Source organism: Megalops cyprinoides, chromosome 1, assembly GCF_013368585.1.
Source record: "Megalops cyprinoides isolate fMegCyp1 chromosome 1, fMegCyp1.pri, whole genome shotgun sequence".
Lineage (NCBI taxonomy): Eukaryota > Metazoa > Chordata > Actinopteri > Elopiformes > Megalopidae > Megalops > Megalops cyprinoides.
The window spans coordinates 33,987,583-34,007,304 of NC_050583.1; the positions used below are offsets into that span (position 1 = coordinate 33,987,583).

General features: G+C 51.7%; 1 protein-coding gene across 2 annotated transcripts in view; it reads right to left on the reverse strand.

Moving 5' to 3' along the window:
* Positions 1-141: 141 nt before the first annotated feature.
* Positions 142-19,722, reverse strand: part of capn15 (calpain 15) — a 58,698-nt gene continuing 39,117 nt past the window's right edge. For both annotated transcript variants that reach the window (XM_036528709.1, XM_036528701.1), the window contains exons 3-12: positions 15,995-16,203; positions 14,656-14,839; positions 12,548-12,771; positions 9,739-9,864; positions 8,232-8,384; positions 5,817-5,978; positions 5,485-5,714; positions 4,984-5,147; positions 4,715-4,893; positions 142-4,059 (exon numbers count right to left, since the gene is read on the reverse strand). In XM_036528709.1, coding sequence (XP_036384602.1) covers positions 3,882-4,059; positions 4,715-4,893; positions 4,984-5,147; positions 5,485-5,714; positions 5,817-5,978; positions 8,232-8,384; positions 9,739-9,864; positions 12,548-12,771; positions 14,656-14,839; positions 15,995-16,203 — 1,809 coding nt within the window. In that variant the 3' untranslated portion in view covers positions 142-3,881. The remainder of the gene's footprint in view (positions 4,060-4,714; positions 4,894-4,983; positions 5,148-5,484; positions 5,715-5,816; positions 5,979-8,231; positions 8,385-9,738; positions 9,865-12,547; positions 12,772-14,655; positions 14,840-15,994; positions 16,204-19,722) is intronic.

A 19,722-nucleotide genomic window follows, 5' to 3' on the forward strand; every position in this document is an offset into this window, starting at 1 on the left:
AACCTGAGATTGCAAACTAACCATACATACATATTTCATACATATTTTTTCTTCTAAAATTGATAAAATATTCCTTATATCACATTCCTGCCCAATAGTGTTCTATTTTTGCATTTTATTTTGTTACATTGTATGCTTGGGTTTTTTTTCTCTTTTTTTTACAGGATAAAACTATTCACAGCTTGGCAAAGGTTAAGCGTGGGTATCTGTACAATTTACAAGTAGAGGAAAGGAGGCTGATATCAGCGGTCATACAGTGAGGCACAGTCACCACACCTCCAGCCAGACCCTCTCCTGAACATCAGAGGGCACCACTCCTTCCGACACAGGGACAGTTCTCAGGCTTCTTTACTTAAGAGATGATTCACAAGACAAGGACAAAAAAAAGTGACACAAGAAGGGAAATAAAGACAACAGGTTTCAGAAAGAAAAGTACAATCACAGTGCTCAACACAGACTGTGTTGTTATCTTGTCAAGACTTGATTCCCCAGGTCTCCCAGTGCAGATTCCCTCCTAGTCAAACGTATTAGTTTTGCTAACGCAGACATCCCACACACTCCGAATCACCTCTTTATACAGCCTTTAACCTACAAAAAGCTTAAAACAGCAAACTTTTGTGCTCTTCTCTTGTATTCAGACTATACAGTTTAAATAAATAACAGACAACGGGAGTCACAAAGCAGCACATTCCACAGGGACTGAACCATAATTTGCTTGAAAGCAGAGACAGAAACAGCACAATGACCAAGGTCATTCATTCAAGTTTAAGTAGAGCCTCAGGAATTTCAGCTTGGAACAACTTTTAAAAAAAATCAATTGAATCATTTTTTGTGGCCAACTGCCTTCCAACAGACCTGCACTCAAGGTCAAGTCTATATGAAAATAAATTGAACAGGACTTGAAAAAGGGAATCGTGGTTTTGTGCCTCCCACATACTTTGCACTTTACATCCAGCTTTCGAGTTTTTTGTACCAACTGAATGAATGCCCGCTGTCCTAACCGGAGCATGTGGAGTGGGTCTAGTTTTCTAAGAGACTGAACACCCACAATTCCACACTTTTCAGATTCGCTAATCCAGCATGTGAAAGCGCCACTAGCAACATGATACAGAGATTCACCCCGCCTTCATGACCATAACCATCACCTTCCCAACAACTGTCTTACCGATACATTGTGCTCTCAGCATGAGCACATATTATTCATGATAAAGAGTATTAGCTTATGTTCTCCTACCAATTCCTGCCAGTGTATTCCTCTTATTACCAACTGAACGGAAAACCAGGCTCCAGAGTGCTCCACTGCTCTCACCCAATCTAGACAGCGTTACATACTGCTTGGGGAGTGCTGACAATTCCAAACATCAATCTGTCTCCAAGGGATTGCACGTGCTATTTGCGTCAGAGCCGAGAAAGCTCTGGCCACTGCAGTTTGCAGTTGTCTGCCCCGAGCGAAACGCATTGGCGCTTGAATGAAAAGGCTGCTGAGACGCCTAGGCAGGGTGGCTCTTCTATTGCCCTTGCTTTGCTGCATGTGGGCAGCAGGCACCTGCGGGCTGAGGGGGGTGAGGGGGAGGGGGGAGGGAGCCGCCCTGCACAGCTGTGAAAACACGGCCTCTCGTCCCGTGAGCTGCGCTGTGAGCGGGCATCACACCCTCTCCATGTCCTTTGACTGCAAAAACCTGCAGTCTCATTCAGTCTCAACCTGAATCTCATTTTCTCGCCTGCGTAATCGCACAACCCCTCGATTCCTCTGTGCATTCGTGCCCTCTTAAAGCTCAGAAAGGCCGGGCACATCATCTGTCACTGTTGGAATCGGAGTGCAGACCGTGACCAGGATCAGAATCCTGATGGGTGATGAGGTCCAGCAAGCCAATGGCGGCTGGAGTGAGTGCAGGGCCGAACAGGTGCCCCTCAGGGCCCATCAGGTGCCCCTCAGGGTCCTGTGTGACAGCTCTACGGCAGCGCAATCCTCACACCTCAGAAACAAGCAAACCCCCGGCGCCGGATCCTCGTGAAAACGCCTGCTGTTCCTTCATGTCTGAGGATCTGTGCGATGGCGCGAGGGAGCCTTGGAGACATCGATAACCATGATAAGAGCGGTGGTTTCCAGGCTGACGGCTCGGCGGCTTGCCTTCCTGTTCCTCCTGCTGACTGGGGGGGGGGGGTGGTAGGAGTACCCTCAGAGTCTCAGGGGGGAAGGAGGGCTGACTGATGGAATCCGATTCCTTGCAGTAACAACTGCTTACGGCCCTTGGGGTAAAGTAAAAGAGCAGCGAAAAACACACACAAGACAAAGACTTGTCAACACTTCAAGTACTCTCATTGTTCTCTCACCGGCATGGGATTCATTTACGGGAGCTGCCAGAAGACACCGTAACACACAAATCGACTCCATGGCTTGGTTTGTGAAGGAAAAATGCTGGGGGAGGGGAGGGGAGGGGCTTTTGTGTCATGGTAATACATTCACTTCAAAAGAACCTTCAGAAATGAGGCCCTCTTACTGTAAGAGCAGATTAAAATGAAAAGACTCGAGCTGGGAGATTTCACCTGCTCCTGGCGGACGTGTCAGGATTTTCAAAATTTATCTTTTCTCTCCTTCTATTTAGCTTTCTGCACTTATCTGACAGCCTAAATTCGAAAGCCTGACTTGCAATCATCTCGTAGCAATTGAGAAACGGCTCGGCAGGAAGGGCCCCTGCAGCAGAGACGACAGCAGCTGTCACAGACTCACTCAGCGACATCTGATGCAAGCAGCAGGTGAGTGGCTTCTCAGGACATTAACTGTCACTCGGTGATTACGCTGCAGAAAGAGAAGCGAGGAGACAAACCAGGAAAACTTCAGCGAACAGAGGAGCAGCGAACAGCGTCTACGCAGGCCGGAGAGGCATACCTCTGTGTCGTACCATTGTACTGTGTGTACCGCAACACCAAGTGCAAAATCCCACAATCGGCTCCAGAAACACTTGTGCGTACAAATTCGGCAGGGTCACCACTATGTCTGCAGTGCAGGTCACGTGTCACTGGCACATATAAGGGACAAAATACGAGTGGGTTGGGGGGCTTACAGCAGGGATGTGCAATGCAGGGAAGCTGGTGAACCTGAGGAAAAGGACCCTGGGAGAGGAGTACCTCATGATTTCAACAGAAACGCAAACACATGAACAGCAAAAGTGGTTGTAAAAAAACGACAATGACAACATGTCCGACCAAAAAACACAACGACAGTCACAAGTCCGTGATCACGCTGGTTTGGCTCCAAGTACCGTGAGGGACAGACCTATGGTGGACCCCCATCCCCGCAGGCGGAAACTCCCGCCTGGCGACATGCAGCTCCGGAGGTGCAGTAGGCTGGCAGAGGCTGGTGGCGAGTCCCGCCCCCTCCCTCTCGCAGGGCCGCGTGGGTGTGTCTGTCCGGGGCCACAGCTGCAGCACTAGGGGAGGATTGGCTCAGTAGGTTCAGCACGGTCAGCGGGGGCTCCTTCTGCTTCCAGCATGGCAGGCTGTGATGGGATGGGACTCTCCCACAGCCGGGAGGGTCAGATACCGTACCCCTAGCCCCCGGTTTCCATCAGGGTGCCGGCCCGAGAGGCCCAATCCGCTTCATCAATCTTTTAACCTGCCTCTGCCCAGAGGCGTAGGCCTCCGACCAGAACGCAGCTCTCAGCAGGTCAGAAACAGCACAAGTGCAACAGGAACCAAAAATATTTGGCAGGGCAAATTTATTTAAAAACCTAAAGAGGAGTTCCAGCAGTGCCGCCGTTTCCTCCCCTCTTCTCCACGTAGTCTCTCAGGCACAGGGCCCTCCCGCAGCACCACGGGGGGGAGGGCCGAGCGGGCGCGTCCGCGCTCCTCCTCCTCCTCCCGCGGGGGGAAGGCCGTCGTCATAGAGGCCGTGGCCGGTGCAGCCCGTCGGTGTCGGGCGTGAGCGAGGGGCTGTGGGTGGCCTTGGTGGGCGTCCAGTCCCCCAGCGAGGCCTGCGCTGCCTTGCGGTGCGCCAGCCGGTGGGTGATGGAGAAGCCGGCATTGCCCTCCAGCTGGGACAGCACCACCAGCACCTGCCTGCGGGGGGAGAGAGCACGAGGCCCGGGTCAGCCGGGGTCTTACAGGAGCAACGAGCACTGCTGCAGCCTCAATGGCAAGAAAAGGCGTGGTACACAAATAGCCCCTCCACCCAAGTGAGACAAAAATCATAGCTCAGGGGGAACTGTAAAAGTTTTAAGAGCTGTACCTCAAGTATATTATACAGTACCAGTCTAAAGTTTGGACACATCTGATTAAGATAACGGCAAACCTGCATTCAAAGACATTCTGATCTAAAGACATGCTTAAATCCTTGATATTCGTTAGACAAATATCAATAGTGAAGTTGATACCTATGTACAAATCTATTTTCAAATTTTTAGGCTAAAATATAAGAATTTAAGAATCTAAAATATAAGATTGATTTGTTCGACTTGTCGAAATGTCTTTACTATTATTCCAAAATGTATAACATAGAAAAATATAGAAAAACCCTTCTGTGAGCAGGTGTATCCAAACTTTTCACTGGTACTGTACAGAGACTGCTCTTGAGGAGAGGCTAAAATTTACCACTTCACACCACCTTGAATCTACACCCACTGTTGTACTTCAGAAAGAGAAGGTAACCGTTTGCAATTCTGAAACTGCAAAATAAACTAAATGCCCCCTGACCCCTGACCCCTGCGTACAGCACCTGTGCAAGGGTGGGACACTGTCGATGGTCTTCAGGCTGCCCCGCGTGGACACCACGTTGAAGCTGTCCGTGCAGTCGCACGACACGTGGAGGTAGTACTTGGGGTGGCGGTTCTCCACCACTACGATGAGCCCCGCCCACCCGTGCGTCAGGTAGTAACACGTCATTCCCTCGCGGCCCTGCAGGGGGAGATGAAGAGTATCAGGTCAGCCGGAGGCCTGTGGTCGTCTCTCAACGTGTAAATATAACCCCTTTTCCCAGGCCCTCACCTCGTGTCGCTCGCCCTTGTTCTCTGTCAGCAGGATGATGGCGTCAGCCAAGGTGGTTGCCGTGGCCTCCACCTGCTCCACCATCACCTGCCGGGAGCTGTAGATTGCCAGGATGTACCCGGGGAAGTCCTGGCTGGGGCGCCCACTGCTGGTGGGACTGGACACTGCAAGTGGAGGGGGAGATGGTAAAGACTTCATCCATACTGCAACAACTGTACTTCTGATCCAAAGACTCTCCCCAGGCTTACATTTTACTACTTACATTACATTTGAAGAGTTAAAGGAATTCTTTAAAACTGACATGGTAACATCCATAATGAATCTGCTCAAAACCCACCCACTCTAACTATTCATTATTAACATGACATACAGTATAGGATATGACATAATATCTATGGAAATGGGTAGTATGTTATTTAAAGTGAATGCTGTTTGAGTGTGTGTGTGTGTGTGTGTGTGTGTGTGTGTGTTTGTGAGTGCGTGTGTGTGTATGCGCCTTACCAGGGGTGAGGGGTCCTCCAGACACGTTCATCTGCCAGTGGTTGAAGGCGCAGCACACCACGGCGTACTCCCCCGGCTCCAGCATCACGTCGCAGCCCACAAACTTCTTGACGGCACGCTTGCTGTGGGACAGCAGCCGGCCCAGCGTCAGCTTGTTCCCGCTGCCGAAGGACGCCCGGAACACCATGATGCACAGATCCAGAAGGTGGCTATCAGCCGTGTCGGAGCGCCTGGGATACAGAGAAACGCCACATAGAGATGGGTTTCCCAGCCACAGAGGGTACAGGCTGCACTGCAGCGGGGGAGGCGGAGCGGGGGGGCCGAACCTGTACCTGCTGCCCTCCTGGAAGAGGGCGAACTCTAGCGCCGTCCTCTCCAGCACCGTCAGTGCCGTCACCGTCACGGGGCCGCTGGCCCGGCTCGGGAAGGAGCCCTGCAGACGCACCTCTTGCCAGTCCGAGTGGATCTTGCAGATGTCCACAGAATCAAAGTACCTGCGGTGTACAACGCACGCACCTCTGAGCCCACCAGCAACATCACAGGGGACTGACCAACTCACCATTAACAATCAGGCAAACTGCTGGTAATACTGGTTACACGCACACTCACACACCTTACAAGGAAGACACTCATCCACAAGCTTACTCACATACTCACCCACACACTCATAGGCGCTCCACATAGATGCAAACACATAAATGCACACGTGCACATACATAAACCTTCAAGTTAATACTTGCCATTACCATGAGCAAATCCCTTGTCTGTCAAAACAACTTCAAAGCATTTGTTTAATGCATGACTTTGTCAAAAAAACAAACTTCTTCTTGGCTCATTACCAACATCAATAACAACAGCCGCGCCTGGGCCCTCTGGGTACTGCTGAGCTTACCAGAACCACCAGTCTGAGGCACGGGTAGATGACCAACGCCCAATTAGGGACCTCATTTGTGATGTAACGCAACCACAGCTGCGAAGAGCCGCACGGAGCGGGTCGGCTTCGCCAGCGAAACTCCCATTCACCGGGGGCCCGGCTCGTGCAGTTAAACAGCACACTAACATCTTGAATCTAATGAGGCCAAACATTCCTGCTCATCAGCATAACTCAGAGCCAGTCGCAGCAAACGTCCCGCCGCAGCACTGCTTGAGAACAGATGTCTTCTGTCTAAAAAACAGAAAAAGCCAGGCAGAAAACAAAAGAGATAGATTTGCTTTTAAAAGTCTACCCATTGCTCAGAACTTCGACAACCGTCCGCCGCGCTTCTGAAAGCACCGAGAGGACAGAGCATCTGTCAAGCCCCCCCCACCCCGCTTCTGCCTCTGTGGCTCTGAGGACAACCAAAGTCAATATGCCCTTGCGGTGTTTTGTCTTAATATTCTACAAAGTCCTGCAGTCGGCACCAGCAAATCAGCTGCCTAAATGAGCCAGTCACCGCGTTTAATATTGTGCGTTGCCGTGATGGATGGGGAGAGGTAGTTTGTTCTGGACCGAGTCGGGTCCCTTTCTTTGGCCGTTATTGATGTCATCATGGCTCTGATGAATCATGGCCGCTGGATCCTCCACTCCAGCAAACCTGCCCCCCCCCGGCACTATCTCTGTCACACACACACACACACACACACACGGGTGCAAGTGCAAACACAAACCAGTGTCAACATTTACTGCCCTCTGCCAGAGAATAAAACACACGGCGCTGCGCGGACACCGCACCGCGCCTGCCGCTAACGCGGACACCGCACCGCGCCTGCCGCTAACGCGGACACCGCACCGCGCCTGCCGCTGCTCTCGGCTCCATAAGCGTTCCTGTGATCTCCGCATTTGCACATGACTTTGAGATGACACAGCCGATACGCTCCTGCGGGCCCCCGGTCTGACATTTGTTTCCAGGCCATCAAATGTAAGGATGATTTTTATCTCATGTTGCAAAATAGACTAAGAAAATAAATGGCTTTGTTTGCGCAGATCAAAGGGCCGCCGTTCCGTTCCATTCCATTTATCTGCCTTTGCCCTTTTCATGTTTCACAGTTTCCTGGCGCTGAAGTTTTTCCCCCTGTCAGTCCTGTTCTCAGCCTGGCTGGAGATTTGTATTTGCCTTGCTAATAATCAGCGCCACTTCAAAAAGACACTCCGGGGAATAATTGTTCCTGTGAGTGCGTGAGTCTTCACATTTACTTTCAACTGTCTCCAATTGTCATTACATGGGGGGGCGGTAATCACGTACCCAATGAAACGAGTTGCATAAGCAAACATTAACCACTAGGGGGCAATGTGATCTGATACTCAAAGGTTATTGTTGAAGGGTGAGGGGGGGAATGGCATAGCTCTGTTTTTTGGTTAATAATTATACAAAAAAGTTCAGAGGAGGTAGACTGCTGTAGAAAATAACCAACCATGCAGGCTTTCTGAGCAGAACCTGCACTCCTGCTCGAAGAACAAAGCTCCCACGTGCCACATAAATATGCTAATGCTCCTCTCGCTAAATCCAACCTAGCTGGTTAATCTTTGCATGCTTTCATGTACTTTGTACCCTTAAATTTTCCAAAATGGTCTAATATGGTTGCTGGAATAAACCCCAAAACTGGCCTATACCCCTCCACCTCATAGCTGGCCTCTACCCCACCACCTCGTAGCTGGCCTCTACCCCACCACCTCATAGCTGGCCTCTACCCCACCACCTCGTAGCTGGCCTCTACCCCACAACCTTGTAGCTGGCCTATTCCCCACCGCCCTGCTGCCTGCCACTCACTTGATGAAGTCCCCGTACTCCATCCAGAAGACGCCCTCGCTGCTGCCGTGGGCCATCAGCTCGTGCCGCAGGTGCTGGGGCCAGTCGGGCCACTCGTCCGACCAGCTGCCGTTCCAGGAGAAGCGCCCCCAGGGGTTCCGCAGCCGCAGCAGTCTGGCGTGGGACGGGGGGGGGAGACAGGATAGGCCAGACAACGTCCAGCATCGATCTATATCACACACCCAATTCCCCATTTTCATATTCCACAATTAAACTCATCAGTATGACCCTGCGCTCTGAGACACCCTGTGAGCACCTGAGAGCTGGCGTGTAGCCCTTCACCTTTAGCTCAGAGTTCAAACACGCATTCAGAGATGAACACTGTGGCCGGTGCTCAGTTCAAAAAAAGACACTGCTCAATTTTCCAGGAAGTATGCACTAAAATAACTATGCAGAGCACACGTTTGGGAAGGTTGAAATTCCAGTCACTGCCCTACTGGCAATCACAGGAAGAAAAATATACAAACTTGGACTTACAATTACTTTTCAAGAGAGGCCCAATAATTAAGTAACTGAGAGAATCACAGTTCTTCTTTATTACATTACACTGGGTTATTTCATAAATGTACCGCTGCATCACACTCCCAGGCCTGACATTTCATTACACAGTATTTGCTTGTGAAAAGTATTCACAAATAATCTATTCCACAAAAGAAAAGAAAACACATATGGGCTGCTAACAAATCAAAATGAGGTTTCACGCAAATTGCTGCTGTGCTGAAAACCGGGGAACACAATGTCCAAATGGATCATTTTTCACTATTGCTTCACAGCCTTGTCGCAGCTTCCCAATGCGTTTCTCAAGGTAAGCTCAATTCCAAGGATGATCACTTGATCAGCATTAATGAGAACGTTTCCCCATCAAATCTACAACAAAAAACTATTTACCCGTGCTCTCCTGAACATTCAATACATTCAAGGTTTACATCAAGCAATATTTTAGCAGTTTCCTCCATTTTTGCCATAACACAAGGCAATGCTGCTTCAATAAATCTACAACAGAGCAATAATTTTATAGAGAATGATGTCCCCAACCTTTTGTATTTATCTTAGAACCCATAATGCCACAGAATTCCCATTAAGCTAAACACAACTGTACAATTGATTATTACTTTGAGCTGTATATTAACATTTTAATGCAGATACATGTGCTGGCCCCTGAATTGGTGGCTTCAGATTTGATGAACAATCAGCATTATTAAAATGAGTGTAAAGCTGTTGAGGGCTTTAGGCAAGAGCATGTAAATGAATATTTGTGTACATTTTTTCTCAGTGTCGCCAAGTGAGAATATATCCCAAAATCCAAGCCGCGCAGTTAAGGTAAGCTAAGGTAAGAAAAGCTAAACCCAAATCCATGAACAACAATGCCATAAAACCATCAAGCTGAAGTGGGGTAGATGTGATTTGCATTTAAGTTCATTGTTCGGTCCAACCAAAAATGCTCAGCCCGGTCATGCCCCCTCCTCACCTGTAGCCCTGCACGTCCCGTACATCCAGGATGGAGTAGGCGTGGCGGGGGCGCAGACCCAGGGCCTCGTACGCCATGTCATCCACCTTCATGTTGCCCCCTCCACAGGAAGCTCCCATCAAGAATCTGACCCGCAGACAGAGACAGAGAGACAGGCGGAAAGAAGAAGCTCTCTTATTGCGATGTAAACAAAGACAACTTGCAAGAACCACCAAAACGCACACTTCTATGAATCTGACATATTTATCTACCGGCTCTAACGCACTAGCTGTAAATTAGACTCAGAACAGCAGAGAGTTGCCTCAGGCTTTGGGGGTGAAATCAGGGAGACATATGTTTTTTGATCTCCAGTCATATTTGATTGTAATCACAAACTACATCCCGAATGAGCAAACATAATTCATGTACAGCAGTTTGATTGTTTGAAGACAAGACTTCTGATAGCCTCACGCAGGGCAATCAAAAGCCAGGGACAGACGATCCAATTGACGTCCGCTGACAAACACTTCTCAAAGGCGCGAAGTTGATGTGGGAGACTGTGGAACTCCCTACAGTGGGCGGGGGGATCGTGTCACATTTGTGCAGAGGTTCTGAGGATGAATTAGCAGCAGGGAGCGGACCGGCAGCATACGGAGCCCACGCCGCCGCCGCCGCCGCGACTCCTCGCCCCCGCACTCTCCTGTCATTGTTCCTGCGCTTGTGTGTTTCGCGCCGGCGTGCGCCCCAGGGTCCCCGGCTGATTGGAACACACAGGAAGAAACGCGACCCGGCGGCAGGCAGGCTGGAGAAATAACGAGGGCATGCGCACGCGCGGCCCAGCGCGGCTGCGGAACGACAAGCCGGCTCTGAGCGGCGACCATCTAATTCTTTTTTTTTTTAATGAGAGGGGAAAACATGTTTTGAAATACAAATGGCTACACTTCATGCTTCAACGATCTCGATTTTCATTTTTTTCCTCTCGCCAGCCGCAAACATTCCCGTCGACTGCTGAAAGTGGCAAGTCGGCAGTGAGGGGTGTAACACCATCCCCATAAAAATGCACGCTAACCTATGAGAAGTTCTTCTAAAGCTGCTCTGGACCATCGTCTCTCAGTTCCACTGAAAACAGCCTCTTCCCCGCCACCACGGAAACAGCCATTTTTGGCCCACTGAAAAGAACCTTGAGAATAAGCGAGGCATTCGCTGCAAAAAGATTCAATTAATGATGACAAATAATTTAATCAAGCTGATGAAGGGAGCACTGTGGAGCAAGCCGAGGCACTCAAAAGCTTTTCAAACGAGGCTGAAGTAAGCAGAGTGGAGCCATGCAGCCGATCTGTGCCATGGAGCGGGCTACCATGAATGAGCGGGGTCTCTCTCTCTCTCTCTCTCTCTCTCTCTCTCTCTCTCTCTCTCTCTCTCTCTCTCTCTCTCTGTGTGTGTGTGTGTGTGTGTGTGTGTGCGCGCGCACGCACGTGTGTGTTGTGGTGAAGGGTGGTACAGATCACCTCGCCGAGTTCCAATGCGCACAGCCGGCCAGGGAACGGAGCCCAGCTCCCGCTCTCCAAGCCCCAGGGCAGACAGTTTGCCTTTACTTGTGCGACTGCGCTCTGGGGGCACTATGAGAGAGACAAATGAAGATGGCTCCGAGACTGGCAGACGCTCCTCCCTATGATAACTGGATGGAGGCAGTGTGGCTTCACAGGTTATCAGTGCCGGGCCCCGTTGACGAAAGGTTTTTCTCAGTGGAGGACGAGGAGGAACTGGGGGGGCGGGGAGATGGGTGGAGGCTCTGTCTATCTCTGCCTCTCAGACAGCTCTCAAATTAGGCCGTGTAGCGCTGCATGGAGAGTGGCGGTTATATCCGAAGCAGCGTTCTGATCCGCATCATTTGCAGTCTGCAAAGCCGCAAGTGCACTGCTGAGGTTACGCGTCCCCCAAAATCCTGTAATCTTCAATCTAGCCTTTTACTGATGTACAAAGGATCCGAATCGCATCATATCTCATCCATGTTCAGATAATCTTTGCTCTCACACTCAACTCCATCAGATACCTTATCTTCAGTACCACTCAATCTTGTCCGCTAGTTTAAAAAAATGCTGTGACCCATATTCTCCCTTTCTCTTCTACAGCCCCTACACCCTCCTTCCTTCAACACCCTTCCTACTTACCTTTCTCTACACATTCTCCATACCCTCCCTCTTTCTACATACTTCCTTCCTCCGTCCCTCCCTCTGCACACTTCCTCCCTCTCTCCCTCTCTCTGCACACTTCCTCCCTCTCTCCCTCTCCCTGCACACTTCCTCCCTCCCTCCCTCCCTCTGCGCACTTCCTCTCTCCCTCTCTCTCTCTGCACACTTCCTCCCTCCCTCCCTCTCTCTGCACACTTCCTCCCTCCCTCCCTCTCTCTGCACACGTCCTCCCTCCCTCCCTCTCCCTGCACACTTCCTCCCTCTCTCCCTCTCTCTGCACACTTCCTCCCTCTCTCCCTCTCTCTGCACACTTCCTCCCTCCCTCCCTCTCTCTGCACACTTCCTCCGTCCCTCTCTCTGCACACTTCCTCCCTCCCTCCCTCTCTCTGCACACTTCCTCCCTCCCTCCCTCTCTCTGCACACTTCCTCCCTCCCTCCCTCTCTCTGCACACTTCCTCCCTCCCTCCCTCTCTCTGCACACTTCCTCCCTCTCTCCCTCCCTCTGCGCACTTCCTCTCTCCCTCTCTCTCTGCACACGTCCTCCCTCCCTTGGCGCCCTCCCTCCTCTCCCCTGATTTCCACAGGCTCTACACCGCCCCCCCCACCCCCTTCCCTCCCTTTCAGAGTATATTACTCACCCGGCCTCCTTGGAGCTGAGCATCTTGGCCCAGATGAGGTCGGTGTCGATGGGCTCCTCGCGGGGGTTGGTGGAGCTGACCTGCAGCATGAGCGAGTCGCAGGGGGCGCCGGTGAGCGTGGCTAGGCCCTCGATGGCGCGGCCTGCCTGCAGGGCGAAGTAGGAGCCGTGCAGCTTGGCCAGCGCCTTCTCAATTAAGGCCACCCACAGCTGCTTCCTCTGCGCCTACGGCCACACGGAGGAGGACACAGCTCGTTCACAACCTGTTCATAAAGCGCTCCGATCCATTACGGCAACTGCTCCATACTCACCAGAAAAATACATTAACAAGCAATTCAGACCATCAAAGAAAATTTTATGAATGCCTGTACAGAACAAGTGTATTCCAAGAAAATGACAGAATAACCCTCTTGATACTCTCTCTGCCCTACCACAGGATCTGAGGACATTCTGCAGCTTTGGAAATGAGACCTACTTCAGACTATTCAAGAGTCTCACAACACATGTGAGAAAGTAACACGAAAATAACCTCTTCTTCTGTACGAGCAACTACAACGTGAAAACGACTACAATTTGCAGAGCTTCCTTCTTTAGGCTATTCTGGAAACCTGTGGCAGGGCAAATGGTCATTTTAATTAAAAGCATATTGAGCAGTGGGAGATAAAGCAGGCCCATCTGTATGCATGGTCCTGGGGCAGCCAGATTGGCTGAGAGGGAGTCAGAGTTTCCCCCTCTTTTGCCCCAAGCAGTGCCCTCTCATTTCCCTGGTTCAAACACCCCATTAACACTGCGGCCCCTCCTCTAAAACACTGCAGTCCTCTCCAGTATTACCTCTCTGGCAATAAGGCAGCCAGTGAGCCGCTAATCAACCAGTAATATTGGCTATAAGTAAATCACTACAATCTAATGCAGAAATCGATAGAATTCATATAAAGGAAATGTCATGAGCTCCACTCAGTTCCAGCTGCAGCCCCCACGGGCCTTGCGGCTTTTCATAAAGTCATTAAATCCTCCCCAAAAAACTGGAACAAACAGGATTTTTTCCAAACATCCTGCTCAATTAAGCTATTGATAACCCCGATGGGAGTATAAACACAGTCGATAGAAATTTAAGCCTCCCCGCACATTTCAGATTTATTTTTTAAAGCCGCTCGCCTGCAAACTATTTAACACTTGTTGGCTGCAGTGTGCAGATGCTCCATCCATTAATCCACATCAGCAGGGGGACGGTCACCTCCTGGCAGGTTCAGCAAACACACACGCCCGCGGGAGCAAGCGCGCGGGGCGCTGCGACACTCGGAAGACCCTGCCTCCTCCTCCATACGGCCGCCTGCTCATTAACTATTGAGAGGAGCCCTTCTCCCTGATGGAAACAGCGCTGTCAATAGCAGGAGCAGGCAGAGCTCTTTCTCAATAACAACGATCCATCGCACAAAGACAGACGGATGAAGGGCTCAGGCTGGCTGTGATGACGTGAGCGGGAGAAATTTGCCGAACGGGGCCAGAATGCACGGGCGCCCTGCAGCCAGAGCGCCGGCGGCGTCTCCCGGCGTGACCTCGGCTCGCTGGGAGTGGCGGAGAGCAGGGGGTGGGGAGGAGCCTGCGGTGGAAAAACGGCTGTGTTTGCGAGTGTTAACACTCTCCCAGCGAGATGAGAGGTGTTTTCAGCCGGCTCCACGGGGAAGCGGCAATGTGTGAAGCAGTCAGAGCCCATGAAAAATTCAAAACCTGTTGAACCTGGGAAACAGGAGAAGAGCACTTAAGCCAGGAGAGCCACGCGGCCGCGGGACAGGGCCGAACGCGCTCCCCTCTCCGCCTCGCGAAACTCCACCTCGAACCCACGGGGCACTTCACTTACCCATCACTCTCCCTAGCAGCCCACACTTTCTGCACCCTCCCCAACTGTGTTAACTGCCATCAATGATGACATTCTTTATATTGTGGTGCAGTGTAGCAGAGTGGGAAAGGAGCAGGACTAGTAACCAAAAGGTTGCTGGTTCGATTCCCTGCTTCCCTCTTGGGCAAGGGGTGATAGCAGCACGTCCCGCGTACAGCAGGGTGAGGCAAGATTTGGCTGCAGGGTGGGGGGTTGGGGGGGGAAGTGCTCACCTGGGAGAAGAGCAGGTACCCGTACTCGTCGCAGGGCAGCATGTCGTCCACCAGCACGGTGATCCAGGTGCCATCCTTGCAGAGCCGCACCTGGTACGCCCCCTCCTGGCAGATGGTGCGCGTGATCATCACCCTCTCCACCAGCTCGGGGCGCTCCGCCAGCACCGCCAGGGCGCTGAGGAACCTGCGGGGGGAGGGGGAGAGTGAGGAGCGGGAGGGGGGGGGGGAGTGGGAGGCGCACACATGCCCCTGTATAACACCTCTGACGGGCCACACATTCGTTTCACCACTTAAGCTAAAGAACGCATGCGGCAGCAGCCTCTGACAGGGATCACTGAGCCCCGCGCAATCCGTCATGCCTGGCAGAAGGAAGGCCACGACAGCACGGGCCTCACTGAAAAGCACAGGCACCGAGCAGCGCAGTTTGGGCCTACAGCTTCTGTACATGGTAACAGGTTTAGGAATAGGCTATTAGGGCCATTGCACCCTAGATCTAATCACGCTATATACTTCTGTGCCCACGAGAGAGACTAAAAGGGATAAGTAAATAAATAAAAAACAGGCACATGCACTTCCCATTGCCCAAGGCTCAGTGAGCTTAATGGCCTACGACAGTGATGCCTCTCTGTCAGCGCCTGAACGGATTTGATTCGATGGGATTTGACGTTTGTTTAAAAATGACATTGACCTGGGGTAAGTAGCAGGGGACGCACGTGGTTTCCCGCCTTTCCTGTTTTTGAGAGTATCACGTCTCTGGAGAAGCTTATTTTCGAAAAGCTACACAGAAAGGAATGCCCGATAAAGCAGGCGCAAGGACACTGATACCGGATGCAAGGACGATAGAGGATGAAACCGTAAGCGGCCTTTTTTTTTTTTTTTTTGTAAATACGCGAATATGTATTAGAGCCTCCAAAATTGAGGAGCGCGTCTCTTCAGGTGGGGGCCTCCTCCATTCCCTCTGCTGCACTTTAGGGCTCAGAATTCATATGCGCTCCACTAAATCATTATCCCAGTATTAGGGGGAAGGAACAGTTGTTTTTTCTGCGGCTTTAACACCCTTGAGTACAATCACCTTGGCAGATGACTTTTCAGAGGCGGATGATAAATCACCTTCCAGACCCAATGTGCACTGGCCTTTATGCACCATCATAAAGACAAACGCGCTCTCTGTGCGTCACGCAGACAAACAAACAAGGAAACACGTGTGCATGTGCACTCGCAAGCACGTGCACTCGTGCAGAGAAACTGGCACTCACAGACATGCAGGCACACGCACGCACGCACACACACACACACGCACACACGCACACACATCATCCGACTGCGTTAGCCGTCTCACCAGCAGTTTCCCAGCAGGCCTTGCAGGATGTCGGAGGGCCGCGGGGTGCGGAAGACGGACCACTTGACTCCGCGGTCCTTGAAGTTGTTGCAGTTGATCTCGTGGGGCCGGAGCCACTTCTTGACGCGCTGCTGCACGCTGTCGCCCTCCGGGAAGCCCACTGATCGAGGGCCGGGCGGGAAGCTGTCGTCCACAAAGTTCACCGCGTTCTGAGAGAGGAGACACGTCAATCACCGCGGGGTCAGACACCCTTGCAGGGGCCTGCGTGAGGTTAACAGAAGGACGCTTACATAAGAGGAGCCTGTGTGGAGGGTGCTCCTTTCACAGAACAGACACCAGTAAAGAACGCGAGGAAGCGCTGTGTGTCCACCCGCTGTGATCCGACAGAAACACCCCGACTAAGAGTTACGAGTTCTGTCCTCTAATTTGCAACCCTCCCTGCTTTCGGAGCGCGGATGAGCCCGTGGCATCATTAATTCAGAGGCCTTCAGGCCAGCGCGAGAGCTGCAGGATGTGGCGATGTCCCAGGACCTGCTCCTACCAATTATTCATGCGACAAAAGGTGCAGACAGGCAGCAGAGCAAACAGCGGCGCTCAGTCACTGACTGTGCACTTAACAGACCGACAAGCCCCGGGTACCGCGAGCGGCTTTTTTCGCCGGGCAGAGGACGCGCGCAGACACATGGAAAGTGAACTTGCGTCACGCCGATCGGGAGCGACTCAGGACACAGAGGCAGAAGGGAGCCAGCGGCCCGTTTAGTGTCGCCGATGGATACGCGCACGATGCAAACACAGAGCGTCAGGGTCAGGGAGGATTGATTCGTCATCGTCCCCGGCGGTCACACCCCCCCCAGCTCGCGTTCATCTCTTCGGGAGCCAGCAGCTCCTCGGCACGATCCCGCTTCCCTTCCCGCGCCCGGCTCACTCCGGGACATCTGCGTCTCAATCCGCGCGGCGTGAGACCGCAGACCTCGCGGGCCCCCCCTGGATCAAAGCAACCCGGCCTGATTCGTTTCAGCGTCTTAATCGAGGGCCAATAATGCTTCCCTGCACCACACGAGGGAACTCGCAAAGCCGGCGCCGCTCATCTCGGGAAAGACAACACGCCTTCCGCGTCGTGTGCGCGTTTCTCTCGGGCTTTAAAAAGAACACGTTCCCATTTCTGCAGAGCACCTTGTCTCTTCTGCAGCATCCCTGAAGCTGTCACATGACTTTCCCCCCTCGGTGTGACCCTCCGCTCAGGATGGTGAGGTTTCTGCCACGCCACTTGGCTTGGATTTCCAGCCTCACAACGGCAACAGAACTGCTTCCTGTGCTACGCGATTCTGGTCAGGAATCAACGCGACCACAACGGTTGGTGTAAAAAGTGAAAAGTGTCACAGGTGGACTCTTGTTCGGGGGACCTGTGAGAACCACGGTCTTCAACTAACTGAAGAGCACTGCACTGATATTAACACCTCCCAACTGAGGGGATAACGGTACTCACAAAATTTAACAGAGGAGGGGCCAAACACAGGGCTCACTGCATATCCTTGCACACAAATAGAAAATGCAGCAGCCAACAGAACCACACATTTCCATTTTTATGAGTTGACAGTCATGCAGGTCTGGTGGGACGGACTGCATTAAATAATTCCTAATGCTGGGAGGCTGCCAGCATCAGAGTGCTTCCTTACCTAGCTAGAGCCTAGGCTGCATTGCTAATAAATAAGACTGTACTACAGCTGGCCACCTGACACAGTGAGCTACTGGGAGCTGCCACTTCGCGAGCAGAAGTGAATCATGCCAGCCATAATCACACTATTGATCTTCTGACAGGGGCAAGGAAAAATTAACTGATTTGACTGGGCTCAATTATTGAATGATTATCACACAAGAAAAAAAGAAAACTCCTTCAATATCCATAATGCTTATTTCAGCAGGCTACGGTCAGGCAAGAGTTTCTCCAGCTAAGTCAGACTGACGCTTTATGTACAAAAAAAACGGGAAGAAAAACAGGCGCACCGGGCAATACATTCAGAATACTAACCACCAAATGGCCCTGGAGATGAACAGGGGAATTAGAGTGCATTTCTGGAGCTGCGCTGTAAAGCCAATCCTGCCCTTGTATGCACTGTAAACTTTGTGGTCGAGTTAATGACGGGTCGTAAACCTCCAGCTCTGTGTCTGCTGCTCCCTGGAGTGGGACTAACTCACCGCCCGTCCTCTGAGCCTCCGTTCGGCAGGGAGCAGGAGATACTGCAGCAAGACCTGATCCGGACTGACAGTGTCCAGGACACTGGTTCTCTGGGTCTCTGGGAGATGTCTTGGCCTTAGGAAGGCCTTATGAAGGCCCACTGAAGGCCTTACGAAGGCCTTAACCACTGCGAAACAGGAAATAGCCTGCCACGTTATTAGGAGCTACACCTCCTTACCCTCCCAAGAAAATCTATTAAAGGTAATTTTGCTAAGATCGGATAAAAATAACAGTGACAGCTCTTTCTGATTGGCCGTTTGATTTGCACTGTTATGAGTGAGTCACTGTGTTTTCTGTGTCTACTACGCTTGGCAAAAAAAAACACGCTACAAACTCTGCAAGATGCTGCTTACAGTAAATTCCGAAAAATCCAATCAACAACAACAACAACAAAAACAAGATCTTCAAAGAGTCCAGAGTGTGGATTTGCGGGAGCGTCAGAGGAAATCCCACTGCACGAGCCGTCTGGCTGTAATTGGCAGCAGGCTATAAAAAGAAGAAATCTCCCTGGCATCAGAGAGAGACTGCCGGGAGGGGAACAGCACCTCCGAGGAAGGGAAACGCCTGTGATCAAGGCTGCAACGCAGGCAGGTTGAACCCCCCCACCCCCCCCACCTTTGGAAAATAGCCAAGAGGCAGCTGGCAGTAATGAACACTGCAATTAATGACAAAAATCGCAAAAACAAATCAGGAGGCCCGAATGCACCAAATAAAATCGCATTCGGTGCCTCTCTTGATTACCGTCTCCGTGAGAGATGCAGCCACTCCTGCACTGAAACGCTGGGCAGCTGCCGTTACCATAGCTCTGTGAAACGCACCATTCCCATCACCTTTGAGAGGGAGGCACTGGGGAGCTCGCCTGAAATGACAGGCCGGATCGCGTTACTTCGCAGAGGAGATGCAGCATCGGTTTACTTCCTGCTCCTCAGAACGGCACCCCACCCTTCAGCAGGACAAACGCCGGCGCTCTCCAGCGAGCTCTCGTGGGGACGCGTGGCGTAAAATCCAGCGTTTACGCGAGATAAAAAAGAAAGAACAAAAAACAGCTAATAAAAACGAAGCTGCTAAAAACGCTCATGCGGCTTCCTTTCTCTACCTCATTCAGAGCGTCCTGACATGTCCCGCCTCGTCTCCCACATCCGCAGCTGGCAGAGGGAGAAACCCGCACGCTGACTCACACCGGCTGCTCGGTAACGGCGCGAATCGCACCTCTCCTTAGCTCTGCGCGCCGCCTGTGCCGCTCCGTCGTTAGGGGACTTTCCTGTTCGTATCAGGAGATTTACCCCACCCCCCCTTTCCCCTCCCCTCTAACCCAAAGGGGGCATTCTGTCAGCACCGCACGACAGGCCAAGAGCCTCCAAAAAACAGCCTGGAAATGCCATCGGCGCAGAACCACGGCAGAGGTGCCACAGACACCCATGACGGAGCACAAGTGCTTAAAGCAGAGGAATATCTTTCGACATTACGGCTCTACTCGCCTATTAGGCAGTAA